The sequence below is a fragment of the Enoplosus armatus genome, chromosome 23 (genome assembly GCF_043641665.1).
Source record: "Enoplosus armatus isolate fEnoArm2 chromosome 23, fEnoArm2.hap1, whole genome shotgun sequence".
NCBI classification, from domain to species: domain Eukaryota; kingdom Metazoa; phylum Chordata; class Actinopteri; order Centrarchiformes; family Enoplosidae; genus Enoplosus; species Enoplosus armatus.
This window is the reverse complement of record NC_092202.1, coordinates 2,764,469-2,781,189: the sequence shown is the minus strand read 5'-3', so window position 1 is coordinate 2,781,189 and position 16,721 is coordinate 2,764,469. Positions and strand designations below refer to the sequence as shown.

Here is a 16,721-nt window from a genome sequence, read left to right as displayed (position 1 = left end):
CTGTTAAGACACACGGAACACCACTCACGACTTCCGGCATTGTATTTCAAAATAATACGCAAACTGAATAAATAAATATATGTATATTAAATTTTTTTTAAATATTAATTCTCCCCCTAAACTGACAACGTGACATATTCACCCCAACCCCAAAGTGGGTTTTCACCTCAACTAAACTGTGCAGCCAACAAATTTTGCAAGCTAAGAGCAAAGAATTAACGTTAGCTAATACTGGCTGCTAGCTAGCCCTAGCTCATGCCTCTTGTGTCCTAAGTTTTTAAATTGAAGAGGTTTGGGACTTGGGGACTTTGGTAGCCACAAATGTGTAATATATATATATATATATATATATTACATTTGACTTTCACATTTTCAAATGCTGAAATGTTAATTTAGAGGGACAGACTGTGGTGAGTTGCTACCCTAACCCAAACCCCAAACACATTAAATTATTTTTTCTTCACTTTACCTTATCGTATTAGCAGAAATGTATTATTTTAGTTAAAGTAGCTGATTAATTTTATGTTGGACTGTGGGATGCACTTGGAAGCTCAGTTTTACTTATTTATTTATTTATTTGTGGGGAAAAAAATGTGTCTTATTTTGAATGTAAAACACGCAGCTTCCGGTATTACTCGACGTCTCTGCCAGCTGCCTGACTGCCTGAAGCAGCTTCCTCCCGTCCAGCCCGGGGAAGCCATGGATGTGGAGGTATATAGAGAGGGGAAGCTGTGAGGGAGTGTCGCCGCCGCACAACTTCGGTTCGTTCGATTCCTCACCACGGGGCTTGAATCGGCGGGCGGTGCTTTGAGCCGCTCGCGGTATGGGACCTCCTCTGTGTGTCATTTCAACTTTTATACTATAACAAAACGAGTGATCCATAAAATGCGGCGAGTCTGTGTGTGCTGGTTTCGGCAATAGTTGCTGTTCTTGGAGGAGCAGAAAGCTCCGAAGTGAAAAACAAGCACCGCCTGGAGAAGGAGCGAAAAAAGTAGCTTGACAGTCTTCAGTTAATTGGCCAATTAGCCACAATTTATGTCTTTTATCTTATTTTTATGTTGTTTTGCTTTTAAAAATGGAAACGCCCTGTCATGGCTATATTTTGGGTCAACATTTAGGTCTCACTACTCCATTATTACCCAAACATTTTATGAGAGAAAGTACTTCTAAAGTACTGTACTTAAATACAATTTTGAGATATTTGAACTTTACTTGAGTAATTCCATTGCATGCCGCTTTATACTTTTTACTCCCCTGTATTTATTTTCAAGCTTTAGTTATTAGTTACTTTGCAGATTCAGATTATTAACACAAACTATAATCAACCAATAAATGATTATGATATTTTTATAGATTAAGCTACCCAGCAGTATATAAAATTACCAGCTGCAACATAAAAATGATGCTTACACATTAATGCATCAATAATTATAATCCATCAATGGAATATTATTCTGAAATGGGCAATTCTGCATAGTGCTTACTTTTACTTTTAGTATTTAAAATATATTTTGATGCTAATATGTTTGTATTTTTACTTACTTGCAATAGAGTATTTCTACTCTGTGGTAGCTCTACTTTTGCTTTAGTAAAAGGTCTGAGTACTTCTTCCCTGTCTGTCAGTACAGTGGAAATTATTACAGACGCTAGAATGATCTTATGCCATTAAAAATACAACTGTTCCAACAAGTAAAGGGAGACTTTAATACGTATATTTTATAATATCAAGGGTTAAAGATGATAATGGAGGATTTTATTTTTCGGATTTGGTTCCATTTCTTTGAAAATATTAACATCCTTATCCTTACTTTTTTTTTATTTTATTTATTTCCTTTTTGTTTCTTTCTTTACTCAAGATATTTATTCTTATTATCATGTTAGGAAGGATAAATAACTTTACTTACCATCATGACTTTGTGAATCTCATAATTTTGATTTTAAAAGTCATAATTTTGACTCGCCATCTAATAATTTCGGTCACAACTGAAATTTTTTGACATCGAGTCACTTTTTTTTTTGCTGAAGTACATTTTACAACACAGAAAAATATAAATGAAAGAATCCAAATATTTTTTTTCTTGGGGGGGAATGAGCTTCCGTAGAAAATTGATTATGATGAGTTGATGCTTTCTTTTCTCTCTCTGCTGAATGAAACTAATTAAATTAAATTAACATGCAATAAAATGTTTAAAATTCAAACAAAACTTAAACAACCTGTATTTTGTGTTGCCACATATAGTCCCATGTTAGTCTAAGATGACCAGTTTGTCTAGCAGCACAAAACCTTAATGATATCTGGGTCCAGGCTGGAAAGAGGAGCCCAGTTTATTCTGGTCTCCTGGGAGTATTAGAGGGGATGGTTCAAAGTCTGCCTCCCTCCCTCCCTCCCTCTCTCTCTGCAGTCAGACGCATCTGGACTCGGTGCGAGCCGGAATACTCCTTTTTGTATTCATTTCTGCATCTTATATTTGACAGATATGCGGTGACTGTGGTGCGTAAAGTGATGAGTTCTCATCGCTGAAAGGTCCACGGAGGGGTTAAAACTTTTTCTTAGCACTCAGTGGAGGAAAACTCTGAACAGGAGCTGGGATACTTGGGAAATATTTGGAATATTTTGGACGTTTAAAACAAAGACAACCTGCTCTTTTTTCCCCCACAGAAATTATAAACTGTAAGAATAAACCACAGGATACCTCAGGAGATCCAGGATAGCTACGCTGTCCGCGCCGTCTCTGCAGGAACATTATGGGAATACTGGAGTGATTTTCCTCGGGGCGGAGGGGGTTTGCTGGACACTGTTATTTCAGAGCAGAGCTGATCTGAGGGCAGAGGGGAGCTAAATGCGGCTGACTGGCGACCCTGCACCGGGAACCATGAACAGCAGCAGCGGGTCTGGCAACTTTCTGCTGGTCCCCATACCGGAGTATCCCCTGCTGGACTGTGTGCCCAACAAGACGGTGAAGATCGTGGTGCTGGGGGCGAGCAACGTCGGGAAAACCGGTATGGATGGATGGAAGAATTATAGATCACAGGAAGGGAAAATGCAAATTAAAACTGGATGTGGGAAGTTTTTAAACTCAAACTGAAACTGTAATTCATCAGTTGCCTTGTAGGGATTCAAACGGGGGATTTCATGCAACGTGAGAATAACAGCCGATTAAAATACTCATCATCATCATCAACTTGTTATTGTCAGGAATTTCTTTGTGATGTGTTTGTGTAATAGAGGCAGGAATATATCGTCGTGTGTCTGAAGGAAATGAATAACCACCCTGAACGCCAGGGGGCGACATTGTGCATTTTCAAATAGATTTTATTTATTTGTTTATATTTAGCTTTTATTCATTATATTCAGCTGTGGAGGAAGTATTCAGGTCCTTTACTTCAGTAAAAGTAGAAATGTAGAAAAAAATACTCCATTACAATTGAAAGTCCTGCATTCATAATTTACTTGAATGAAAGTACAAAAATATCATCAGCAACATGTACTTCCTTGTATGCAGAATGACGCCTTTCAGAGTGTTATGATGTTATTTATTATATTTTGGATTGTTATTATTTATTTATTGATGTGTTAGCTGTATTTAAGTGTTGTGGCAGGTCGCTAATTTCTAACAATTTTATATACTTTTGAGTCTAATCAGCACTCATCATATTTCTATTCTATGTTTTGTATATGAAATCTTAATTGTAATAGTAACAAGTAACTATAACTAAACCCTGATGTCACAGTGGTGTCATCGAGCTGCATTATGGGAAATGTAGGATCCATGGTTTTTGGAGCTTGACCCCCACACTAGGGACTAAAAGTCAGGATATCTCTGCCTTTGTTGCTCTGATTTTGACTGTTCTTTTATTCAAACTGTCTCTTGTGAGTCGCACAACGTCATGAAAATGCAGCACTGAAACGCTGGAGTGGCCCTTTAACGTGTGGAGTTATCCTTTAATACTAATGGGAAGAAAAATGTCTTCTTTTATGAAGCTAACAAAAACATAAATAAAATGAAACTGGCCTCACAAAAGTTGACAAGAGTTAGAAACACCTTGCCCAGAATCCCCAAAAACAAGAGATGGATGAGACAATCATTAACCAGTATGAGATGACGCATGAAGGATTGCAACATCAGATTCAGAGTATTGGTGAATCATTGTCTTAGTTCAGTCTTTGGGCCTGTTTGTTTAGCTCAGCTCTGCAGCTGTGGAAGTCTCCAAAATCAAAAACATGTGTCACAGAAAAAGAGACACTCCCGCCACACTTATTGATAGCAAACATTTACGTGTTATATAGGTCAGTAGGTTTTTATTTAGTTTTAGAAGAAACAACATCAAACAGCAGCTTTGGACAGATGTTATACCTGGTTTATACAATCTCGAGTTTGGCGTCTTCTTCCCTTTGTCATTGCACAATTAAGTTTCTGCATCCCTGATTCAGAGTTTTCTCGTTTCTTTTCAGCCCTGATCGTCAGGTTTCTGACCAAGAGGTTCATCGGGGATTATGAAGCAAACACTGGTGAGTTTCCATCCATCTGTTTGTAATAAGAGAAGGAACATTTATCAAAAGCTGCAAGGATAAACGCATTTACTGACTGACTGCAGAACGAAACACTCTAGTGGAAAAAAAAAGCCCCACTATTGATCCATTCATCCGTGTGTTCATTCATCCATCCACCCGTTTCTTTCGTTCTCCCCAGGAGCGCTCTACTCCAGAAAGGTCACACTGGATGGGGAGGAAGTGTCACTTCAGATCCAGGATACTCCCTGTGTCGCTCTCCAGGTAACTTATGGAGGCTTAGAGGGACGGCAGGCATGTTTCCATCCCAGAGTTTCCATGTGCATTATGAAGAGAACATCTGGATGGAAACAGCAAAATGCAAACATCCTCCGCTTGAGGTGGTTTTTGCTTCACTTTATAAAAATGTTATGCGCTTAAAAGGTGTCATCACTTTAAATTAATATTCTTATAACGCAGTTCATCTTAAAAACAATTCCTGTATTTGCTTTACTCCATTTGTCCTCAGTGTGTGTTGTTATTTAACGGCTGCACAAAGAAGAGCTTGATGGGTGACGGGTCATAGTGTAGACTGTTGAGTTAATAAGGCTATAAATAAACCTGGCTAGGAAAGTAGTTACTTTGCCCGTTGTAGTTTAATGCTTTGTAATCCTTTTAAAGGTTTATTTTATGTATATTTTTATTTTTGTTTTTGGTAAGCCAACATCAGGCATTTGGAATAGCCTAGTGATTTAATTAAACCTACAATTTGTTCTCTTGTGTAACAACCTCATTGGCTGGTTAGCATGCAGATGCTAACACGTGCACTTACAAAGTTACTATGCTCATGTAGCAGGAGTGTAGCTCTCTCGAGTTTTTGTCCGAGTCCAAGTTAGATTTATGTGTATTAGCTCATTTATAACTGAGACAGATAGCTTGCTAACTGACAGTTAGCAAGTCAGCTAACTTGGAGAGGTATGCGAGTGACAGTTGGCTTATTCCCAGCTGGCTAGCGTGTTGGCAGTTAGCTCGCTAGCTAAAATATTTCTCCAGCTAGCTCTGCGAGTGGTCACTTTGTCACCAGGCTTCTAGCACCAGCCGTGTTTGGTTTATCCACCTCCCAACATCTGCCTCTACTTTACTTTTCTCTACTCTTTTTTTTGTGAAATGTTGAATACTTTTACCTCCTTGAGCCTCGAACAGTTATTTAAATAAAACTATGCAAGATGTTTGGAGGGAAAATGCTAACTACTCTACGACAAGACCAGTTTGGGAACCACTGGTTTAATCTTTAATACTGTGTTGTATTTTATTCAACTTTATTTTTATGTAATATATTAATCTATAAAGTAACTAGTAACTAAAGCTGTCAGATGAATGCAGTGCAAAAAGTACAATATTTCCCTCTGAAATGTAGCAGAGTAGAGTAGAAAGTAGCATAAAATGGAAATACTTTGAGTATGTGCAAAATTGCATTTAAGTACAGTACTTGTAAATGTACTTACTCACACTTACTGACTCGCTGTGGCACGAAAGTTCAAACAAAACAACACCTTTAAGATATTTTCCCCATTTAAATGTACTCATCTTTCCATGTTTAGTGGTTTGGTTGACTCTATATTATAAGGCAAGCACACGTTTTGTCATTTACAGTGGGACTTAAAATATTTACATTTGCATCTGTAATTGATAAGTTGTGTTAAAACGTTCAAAAAGTCGAGGCCTTTGCTCTGCCGTTACTTAATCTTCTACGTAGAAGTTGAACTCGCCATTTTTATCTCAAAGCAGTTTGAGGAATGTATTTGAAGTGAGAGAAAGTGACCTTAGGAACCATCTCCTCGCTCATGATGAGTATAATGAGTGCAACACACACAGCTCACCCTGCTCGACACCGGCAGTCTGTTTACAGAACCAGGCCTCCGAGCTGCTCATTTCCTACAGCACACGAGGGGGGGGGGGAGATAACGGAGGGTGAGGAAGTCCCTCCTGGCAGGACGGCGGATGATGGTGACCGGCTTCCAGAGATTAGACAGAAATAATTGGTGTGTGGAGGCAGAGAGGTCGAGAAGTTACTGAGCTTCTGGAAGATTGTTAAAAGATTCTTCAGTAAAACTCAAAACAGAGAAGAGTGTCCATCTGGCACCCATGTTTTCTTGATTGCAGAAAATATGTTTTGCAGGGTAATTATGTGGACAAAATGAGTATAAGGAGTTGTCTAATTGCTCCTGAGCTGAGGACTGGGTGGTCTGGTGGGTCGTGAGTCATAAGTTCAAACTCTGAACCAGCCGGTGTGTGTCCATAAACAGCCATTTGTCTTGGCAATCTGCCTTTTCAGTAAAATCCCCACCTGCTAACTCACTTTAAGCTGCTCAGGATGATGCACAGGACAGCTGTGGGGGGGAACCAAACGGACGTTTGGCTGATATGTCACCTCTTTTTTCAGGTACAGGCACCGAAAAACTACTTGTCTGAGGTTAGGGAAAGATGAAATCAACGTTAATATTGGTTGGTCAATGTCTGGTGTGAAACTCAGGCACTCTATTCATCTACTGGGCTCTTACTGGGAATGCACCGATCACACCACTTCCTGCTTTGCCACTGGAAGTAGCCATGTGTTATTTAAGCAAATGATAGCTGCTTTCTGCTGAGCACGGTCTCTACTATCAGTCTTTCGCTGCTGCTTTAACGCTAAGGAATGAGGAAGCGTTTTAAAATGTTTTCAAGTTCTGTACCACTTGTGAGGCCTCAAACTATTTTAGTCACTTACGTAGGATTTGCCGCTTTTCTGTGTTTTGTATCGCTGTAAATTGAATATCTTTGGGTTTACGACAAAATTAGCAATTTGAAAATGCTGGGAAATTTCAGTGGTGGTCTGTCTGTTTGTTTCAGGATGATGCTGAGGGGCTGTACTGCCAGGAGCAGATCAACAGGTCGGACTTGTTTACTTAAATATGAATTCAACTAATAAAGTAATATCCTGTAATAACTGTGTAATAACTGCACTTCCAGGTCAATATACTGGGCAGATGGTTACGTGCTGGTTTTCTCCATCACAGACCACAACAGCTACCGCACCATCCAGCCGCTGTACCAACATGTCCGACGCATACACCCCTCTGGAAATATACCTGTTATACTGGTCAGTGTTTATGTTATCATATGTGAAGAGTTCAAAACACAAGATATTCTGCCTGTAAACACTCAAAATATTACAAAATGTTTGTAGTGGCAGAACAAGTGTTATTTCTTCTCTTCGTTTGCTTCAACGTTAAGCAGAGCCAAAGTCTTTCACAGCTGCCTACTAACCCTAATCCCCACAATAATAATCTAATCTATGTTGTAATCTGTAATCCGCTGCAGGTTGGCAACAAGAGCGACCTGCTCAGAGCCCGACAAGTGCCGGCAGACGAAGGCGAGACGTTAGCAGCTTCACTAGGTGGGGCATCCTCCTCATCCTCTTTCTTTTTTTCTTCCACCATGTCATTTTGGTATTTTTCTTATTTCTTCTTCTTCCCTCTTCACCATATTATTTTCATGATTTGTGGTCTTCTTTCTCCATCTTTTTGTCATGCCTCTGGTTGTTTTCTCCAAGACCCACACACCCTTTCTAATCACATTTAAAATGCAGTCTCACACATACACACAGTGTTGTGGAGTACATTACATTTATTATTGAGTTTAACACTTTTTCCAGCTGAGCCCCACTCACTTCAAGCCAGTGAGAAAAACACGAATACGCTATACTCTCATAACTAAAACTGAAAATCTCATGTAGGATCCCATTGCTGAAAGTACAAAGTTTTCAGTGCTGTAAAATTTGATGTTTTCTTAATGAAGTCTGCTATTAGCTGCTCACATTCTCTCTCTTTTGTCCTCTTTTCTCCTTCTGTTACGTTTTCTTTGGTCTTCCTACATCGTATTGTAGTTTATTTTGTTTTGTCTTCCATTCATTCGACTCCCCTGACATTCAAAAGCTTGAAGGTGTTTTGTTTCTGTGCAGAAACATGATCAGAGAACTGCAAACGCAGCTAGTGCAGCAGACAGAATTTCCCACAGTAGCCAATTTGTAAATGCATCTGGCAGATGTTGATTCAAGCTCTGGGAAAACAAAAAGACACACACATATCTCTGGGTCCTTCTGTACATCTAAACTATATCCTGCATGCTGCCTAATGAATGAGGAATGCTGAGTGTTATCTGAAAGATAAGAGCAGCCCTGATCTGAAAACTGCCTCTGCTCACAGGAGGCGTTTACTTTGAGGCCTCGGCCAGAGAGAACCACGAGGGAGTCCACGCCGCCTTCCTACATCTCTGCCAGGAGGTGGGACTTTTTGTTGTTGTTCATTTATTGGTTTGTTAATCTGCCAGTTAAGGATGGGGACAGTTTTTGTTCAGCAGATTTTTTTTTCTCATGACATCATGTTATAGAAAGATATAAAGAGATAAAGATTTTCACTTCCTGTGGGAACTCTGATTACAGGCCATTTCCCACTGATGCCCAGAGTCACGAAATAATAATAATACCACATGTTTGTCTTTTTGGACAGAAAGAGGTATAGCAGCCCATACTGGCCTGTTCTGTATATTTGCTTTTCTGGTGGAGTAGAGAGTTTTTGCCCAGAGGCTCATTACATCTGGGTGTGTTTAGATTGTCTGTTTTCTTTTCTGGTGTTCTCGAGTGCAGATTCCTGTTCTAACGCCAGCGATATCATTTTATCCAAGCGTGCTTTAACTGATGAGGTGCTTTAACGCCGCACTGATCAATATTTTTAACAATACAAAAATATAACAAAAATAAAATTTTAAATAAAACTGGGGTTATATTCATCCCATGGCCAGAAAAACAGCTCAGAATTAATGAAAATGTTGCTGGGTGTGAAATCTGTTCACTAACACACTTGCCACCAATATATCAATGTTGGGTTTACAGCTTGGTCTGCTGCCCCCAAGTGGCCAAAAAATAATGTAATGCAGCTTTAAAATTTACTATGTTCTTGTACGTTTGATTAGTTGTAACAAAAAATAAATGCATAAATCATGCATATATCTGTAGTAAATAATATGAAATCCTGAAATCCACAGTAATATAAAGGAAGTATTATAGTGTTGAAATTTATAGTAAAATAGTAGTTTAATCCTGTTAATATTCCATTGACAATTTTATAATCTTGTTTGGTTTCTCTTAGTTTTACTGAAATGTTCTCACTTGACTTGGTTTGAGATTTGACTTTAACTAACGTAAATAGACATTAGCACTTGGACTTGACTTGATGGTAGTCCCTCAGGACTTGGTCACAGGTCTGGTTTGATTTCAGCGAGTCACTGAGTCCTCTGTGTTCCAGGTGATCCGGGCGTTGGGAGGAGGGAACGGCGAGAAAAGAAGAGGAGGCCTCCACCTGGCCAGACCCAAGTCTCCCAACATGCAGGAGCTGAAGAGGAGGTTCAGGCAGGTCCTCTCCTCCAAAGTCAAGTCGGCCACAACTCTCTGATTGCAGCATGGGACCAAACAAACAACATGCAGCCGGACACGTGGCAAAGATAAGAGCTTCCATGGAAATAAAATGGTTCTAGTCCTTCTTTGATGGAAGGCTGAAGCAAAATGGCAAGAGGCTCAATATCGAAGACTTTCAAGTTTGGGAATTCAAGCCTTTCATGGCATGACGGACAAAGACAAAGCCTGAGCAGAGATTTCTGGCAGCTAAGCTCTTCTCTGTGTTTTGGACGAAGCTCACGGTCAACATGACCTCTTCCCAGGTTCAAGTACAACAAGGTTGCTGCTCAAAGACTGCTAAACAAACAGCTTGTGTTGTGTCAGAATCCTGGCATGTTTACTGCGAAGGACAGTGAGTGTGACAGGGTCACTGTAAACCTTCCCACAATTCATGTCTCAGTTTTGTTGAGGCTGAAAAATCACTGATTACATCTCGACAACAGTGAATTTAATACATCAAATTATTAAAGAATAACTGACAAGACAATTTCATAGGAAAAAAACTTGCTTCTGATGTCCTATTTTGGTTTTAATCAAGATTATTTTGTCATTTTTGCAACTAAATTATGCTCAAAATTTGGTTCAAGGTTATTAATCCATGTGAGAACAATGCCAGATTTCCACTTTGCTGACACCAAATAAATGAAATGTGAGTCTCTGTTGTCTCTGTTGCAGATTTAGAGTTCTATTAAGAAAGTAGTCTGAACCAAAACAGGAAATGACCCCAAAACGCAAGCATTCAAGGCTTTACACTGAGATAAATGCTGATATTTGACAGCCGGAAGGGAGGCCGTAGCGTAACAAAACACAGCAAGGACAAACACATGTGTATGGAAGTCAACAGCTGCCAAAAATAAAATGCAATCATTTAGTCAAATTGGAATGTCGTTATTCTATTTGTGCACAATGTATGACAAAATTAAAGTTTAGAATAAAAAAACAAAATTCCATTTTAAAATACATTACTGCCAAAATTAAAATGATGACATGACAAATAATTTTCAGTGTAATTCAGAGCATAACTTTGCCATAATAATAAAATGTAATGTAAAATTATTTACATTTTAAATTGGCAGATAATATGCAGCCTGATCTTAAATGGAACTTACCTGTTGAATTATGTCCTTTTAGATTATTTCTAACTTTAATTTATAATATCAGGATTCACACAGGCCTTTTTTTGTGAAATCTGTTTCATTAAATCAAAGGTTTTCAAACTGTGAGGCATGTCCATAGATCCACTGAGAAACCATAGGAAACAAATGTTCCATATAACTCCAGAACTTGCCTCAGAATCCTTGTGTTTTTAAGTTGACAGTTGTGTGTACATACATGGGTTTATTACAAACTGCTAATAGCTAATTCAGCATACTTTTAATGGTGCCAATTTGCCAAAATGTAAACAAATACAGGCCAAATATAACTCATTTGTCTCAATTTTGTCTGAAAACTATTGTAAAATTGTCTATTATTAAACTGACCATGAAAAAGGCTATTTCCATTTCATGCAACAAACAATGCTTTACTCATTACATTTTTATTTTGGCCTGAATTGTATTTTCAGACATGAAATTTAAAAATTGGATTTTACATTTTGCGCACACAAACATGGAGGATTTACAATGTTAATATTTGCAGCCATAGACTTCCATACTCATGTGTTTTAATTCAATTCAATTCAATTTTACTTATATAGCGCCAAATCACAACAAAGTCATCTCATGACACTTTACAAAATAGAGCAGGTCTAGACCGACTCTTTATAATGTTATTACAGAGACCCAACAGTTCCCACCATGAGAAGCACTTTGGCGACAGAACCAGACTCTAGGTGGGGGGTCATCTGAGAGAGGGGGGGGGGGGGAGAGAGAGACAGACAGACAGAAAGAGACAGAGAGGGAGAGATAGACGTAGAGACACAGATAGACAGACAGGCAGACAGACAGACAGACAGGCAGAGATGTATGGCGGCACTAGCAGTAGAAATAGCAGCTATAGTTATAATAATACTGGAAATATGACTGATAATAGTAGTTACAGCTGTAATACTAGCTGAGATTAATAATAGCAGCTTTAATAGTAACTTTTAACTGGTATGAACACCAGAGCCCATTAATGCTTTGTTTAAGTTACAAGAGCTGTAGTTAGATTTGTTTTAAGCACCCAAATTCATCACCAAAATCTCTGTATAATCTGGCAGACAATACACAACTTGTGAATCCATGTGATTTACAAGCCCTAGTTTGCCTGTAATCGTGACAAAGTAAACTTTTCCGCTATAGCTCAGCCCAAAGAATCCAAACTCTAGGTGTGAAAGCACCTTTAATGGCTCGCAGTCTGAAGAGTATTTCATTTCTATTGTTTTTTAAGGAAGGTTTTAGGGTTCTGTTGGGTTCATGTTGCTCCAGAGGCCTTTGCTTTGCAACAAGAAGGTATTTCTGGGCGAGTCACAGCTTCTTGGTACCAAGAAACACTGTTGGGCTTGAACAGTTGCAGGAAGGACAGTATCCAATAAGTCCAGAATCTACTGGTTGTGTTCAGGGGTCAAATTCCAAACCGCTATTGAATTGATGGAATTGATGTAGCTGTGTCTTTGCTAGCTGCTAAAAATGGGAATTGGTTCAAGTTTTAAAAGGAAGTTGGGAAGTGTGTGTTTTCTGCTGTTCTCATGACCTCTCCTCTCATTGACACGCACACAAAATTCCCAGTAAAGACAAATTCCTCAGCATCTGGAATTTCTTTCTTGGTCACTGAACTGCCACTCGAACCCTTTTGCACACACAACTTTAAAAATTGTCTGCTGACCCCAACTCGTGACCTTTTGCCCTTTGCCCTTTAAAAGCAGCAGGGCTCCATCATAGTCTGGAAAAAGGTTGAGATAAAGCCAGTCGAGACAAAAATCCTGAGATGCCATTTGATAAATGCCAAGACAAAAATAAATAATGTGTGTGTGTGTGTGTGTGTGTGTGTGTGTGTGGGGAGATTTTCCCCATAATTTTCAGCTACTTTAAGTCCAGTTTCCCCTTGTGTTTTCTTTTGAGGCCCAACTTTAACTTCCCACATCCACACCATGTCGCTCTCCTGTGTGCCATTGCAAGCAAGCGTTCCTACGTTCTCAAATGTATAAATGAGGAATTCCTCCCTTTTTTTCCCCTCGAAGCCGGCAATCTGTTCTGACATGGACGTTAAATGTGAGTTTATTTGATAGATGACGAGTTAATGTGACATTTATGAGGCCAGATTTGGAAAATGGAGCCTCGACTGAGTGTTCCCTTTTTCGGTAAGGAGAAAGAGGGTTGAAGTGAACTTCTGGGTTCTGTTTCAAAAAGTAAAAAAACATAAAAGTCTAAACACTACATTGTTAATAAATATCCAGATCTGCTCAGCAGTGTGTCACACAGTCCCCTCCACTTGTCTAGACAGGTTTGGTTTTGAGGTGACGCGACACAATGCGAAGATGCAAAAACATCAAATCTTGAAAAATAATAAATTAAAAATGAATTGCACGATTAGGTCCATGCAGGTATTTAATCAAAGGACAAGGCCTTTAAACCTTTACCAGGACAAATGTTTGATCATTGTTTCATCATGACATCATGAATGAATGACATCAAATCTACACGGTGACAACAACAACAACAACAACTCTAGCGAAGCCATCTCCACTGCAAACCTGCTAGTCCCATTCAGTAATGAGACATGGCAAATAGAAGTTACTTGGTTGTAACTCCAGTTCTATGAATATTTGTGCAGTCCACCTTCACTCTATGATTGAAATGATTCGAATCACTAGTTAGTTGTACAGTGCAGGAAATACTACACAATGAGCAAAACACTATGAGACTTATGTTGAGATCACTCTAGAACTTATATAAAAATCTCCATGGGGTGTTTCGCTGTTTTTGAACAGATGATGTAACTGTGCGTTCTTAAATATGCTCTTGCTTTTAGTTCATGAGCTAAGTAGCTTGGGATGATGTAACTGTGGTCTGGCGGGAAACAGAGTCAGTGTCAACTTTGTTTTGGTATGTATAAAAGTAGACAGATAGCTAGTTACTCACATGCTAAAGACGCAGATGAAATCACACGGTCATCTTATCAACAGCAAAACACCCCAAGCAACCAAACACAAACATGTGGGTGTTCTTGTTCTGGTGACCACTATGGGAAAGCACTTCATCAACAACAGCAGTGTGGAGGATATAAACCAGCTGTGTGTGTGTGTGTGTTAATGCCTCCTTCTGTTATCTGTAGGAGGTGGCAGGAAGTTAAAGTCCCGTCTGGGATGAAGTCAAGACCCCAAACCCAGAGAGAGGAAGAGAGACAGAAAGGCAGCAAGAAGATCTAAGACTTTAGGAAGTAAAACAAAATATGAAATAAATCAAAGTGACGACAAAAAAAGAGGAGAGAGTGAATCATAATGTCAACTGTCTCCATATTAAAGGGAGGGAGACAGATGAGGGAGGAGGGAGAGAAGATATCGGGTGTTGAAGGGAGACAAAGTCAGACAGATAAAAAAAAGAGAGACAGAAAAGCACAGAAACAGGAAGATTATCAGCTTGTTTGTCCAGACATAAAACAAATGAACGTGTCAGCTTTCAGCAGAGCTTTCAGCACAAGACGGGATGCTAAATGTTCGGCTCGCCGACACAATAACGCTGTTATTCATGAGTGACAGCTAAATGTCGCTGCGAAAGGCCAACGCTGCTTTTTGATGATAAAAATCAGGAACATGCTTGCTTGATGATTCTAATCTGCGAAACAACATAGGTTTTTATTGCTTTAGCAAGTGGAATGAACAAATGGCAGCGACACGCTCAGAGCTGCAAACTCAAGACTTGAACTCGAGTTAGACACAAGTAAGGACTTGAGACTTTTTTGGGGACGTAGGGGGCGTTTTCTATGTCTTTATTGGACAGCGACAGTGGAGAGACGACAGGAAATGAGAAGAGAGAGAAAGATGGGAAATGTCATGCAACAATGGTCAACAGCAGGACACGAACTGGGTTTGCCGTTCATGGTCGCCTTAACCCCAAGACCACCAGAGCGCCCCAACTTTTCAGTGCAGGCAGGCCTTGTAAAGCCGCACATTTTGAATAGTTAATTTTAGAAATTAGAAGTTGATTGATTAACAGTTGGTGGCGCTAATTCTACAGTCAGGTGCCATTAATCCATTGCGGGAGAAGATGAGCCCCAGTCAAACATATAACATTACGGCCTCCTCCTCAGTCCACACAGACCTGATGTTTTCATCTTACCTCTGGACAACTGGAAACCTGCTTCCACATTAGTGAAATTGTATCTTAGCAAATTGGATTCAAGGGATTGTCTTGATATGATAATCTGCCTCAAACTACATCGTAATTTGAAGCAAGTCGGTGAAACTGATCTATTCTACCATGTTTAGCTGCTTCTTGTCTTGAAATCCAAACTTAATCTTTGTTTATGCCTTTTGGCCACTTCCTCTCATTTCTGGCTAAATGGCTGCAAGTATAGAGTTAATGCACAAACAATATCTGAGGTCTGCTGTCTCTATTTTTGGCTTCAAAACCCCCAGTGGGAAACCCATTTAGCCTCCGATTTCCCCTCTCCCCTGCCTGCCCGTTTTCTCACTCTTCTCCTCTTCATACAGCATTCGACGAGGAAATTCTGGTCACAATCTAGTCCTTTTTAAATTTGACCACATCTCCGCCTTCCTCCCCCATCTTGGCTTGCATCATGCTTTCAAGATAAGCTAATGATTTTTAAAATGCTCTGATTTATCACCACAAATTCTGTGTTGTTGCAACTCACTGGAACGCTTTCAAGATAAGCATCTCTGTCTTGAACGCAACTTGGAAGCTGATTGATTGGTTAACCACACGAAAGAGCTGGTGGATAAATAGCGGCTTCATCAGGGCCATTAAGATTTTGACCATTTAAATCTCAGGAATCTTTTCATATTCTCCTGATTTTTTTGAACTTTTGCTCCAATAACTCATGTCATCATGCGTTTTTATACATGTCTTTCCAATGTTTAGGTACACAAGTTTCAAATTAAGTCTCAGGATCCATGTTAAAGTGCTCAACTGCAGTGTTGTAGTCAAATATAGTATTTTATAATAATATTAAACTAATAGTCTGCCATTTTGGAAAATATTCTTATTCGCTTTCTTGCAAAGAGTTAGATGAGAGGATTGATACCACTCTCATATTTGCACGCCAACTGTAGCAAGAGCTAACAGACATTAGCTAGCTTAGCGCAAAGACTGGAAATGGGGTGAAGAGCTAGCCTGGCTCTATAATTATATACTGTGTTAATTAGTTAGCTGTAGAAGTGGTGGCTGGCTAATTTTGCTACCTTCGGACAGAGCCAGGCTAACTGCGTACCCCTGTTTTCAGTCAAGCTAAGCTAACCAGCTGCTAGCTGTAGATTACTCTTTATACTGTTGTTCAGTAAAGACACTGTCATATCAGTCTCATTTCCTGGATTATATGCTAACAGGGTTAAATCACAAACATATCTTTAACTTTGAGCTCCACTCTTCTTGCTAACGTTTTGCTACCAGCCACAGATATTCCCGAAGCAGGAGATTGTATTTCTCCTCAACACAGTCTGATCAAAAAGATCTTTCTGATAACTCTCTTTGGTTTATGATATATGTCAGAGAGCACGTTGAATATGTTTCAGCGCTGCTCTATGCGAAGACTGAGATTAGAGAAAGGAGATCCTCCTCTAGTTGCCATAACAAATAAACAGCA

General features: G+C 39.4%; 1 protein-coding gene across 1 annotated transcript; it reads left to right on the top strand.

Annotated features, from left to right (window-relative positions):
- The first annotated feature begins 2,482 nt into the window (after positions 1 to 2,482).
- On the top strand, positions 2,483 to 10,638 carry rasl11a (RAS-like, family 11, member A). Its single transcript, XM_070929771.1, has 8 exons — positions 2,483 to 3,000; positions 4,454 to 4,510; positions 4,692 to 4,774; positions 7,379 to 7,419; positions 7,499 to 7,628; positions 7,850 to 7,925; positions 8,734 to 8,810; positions 9,832 to 10,638. Exons 1-8 carry the CDS (start codon positions 2,841 to 2,843, stop codon positions 9,976 to 9,978), a joined length of 771 nt encoding a protein of 256 aa, XP_070785872.1. The 5' UTR covers positions 2,483 to 2,840; the 3' UTR covers positions 9,979 to 10,638.
- Positions 10,639 to 16,721: the final 6,083 nt, after the last annotated feature.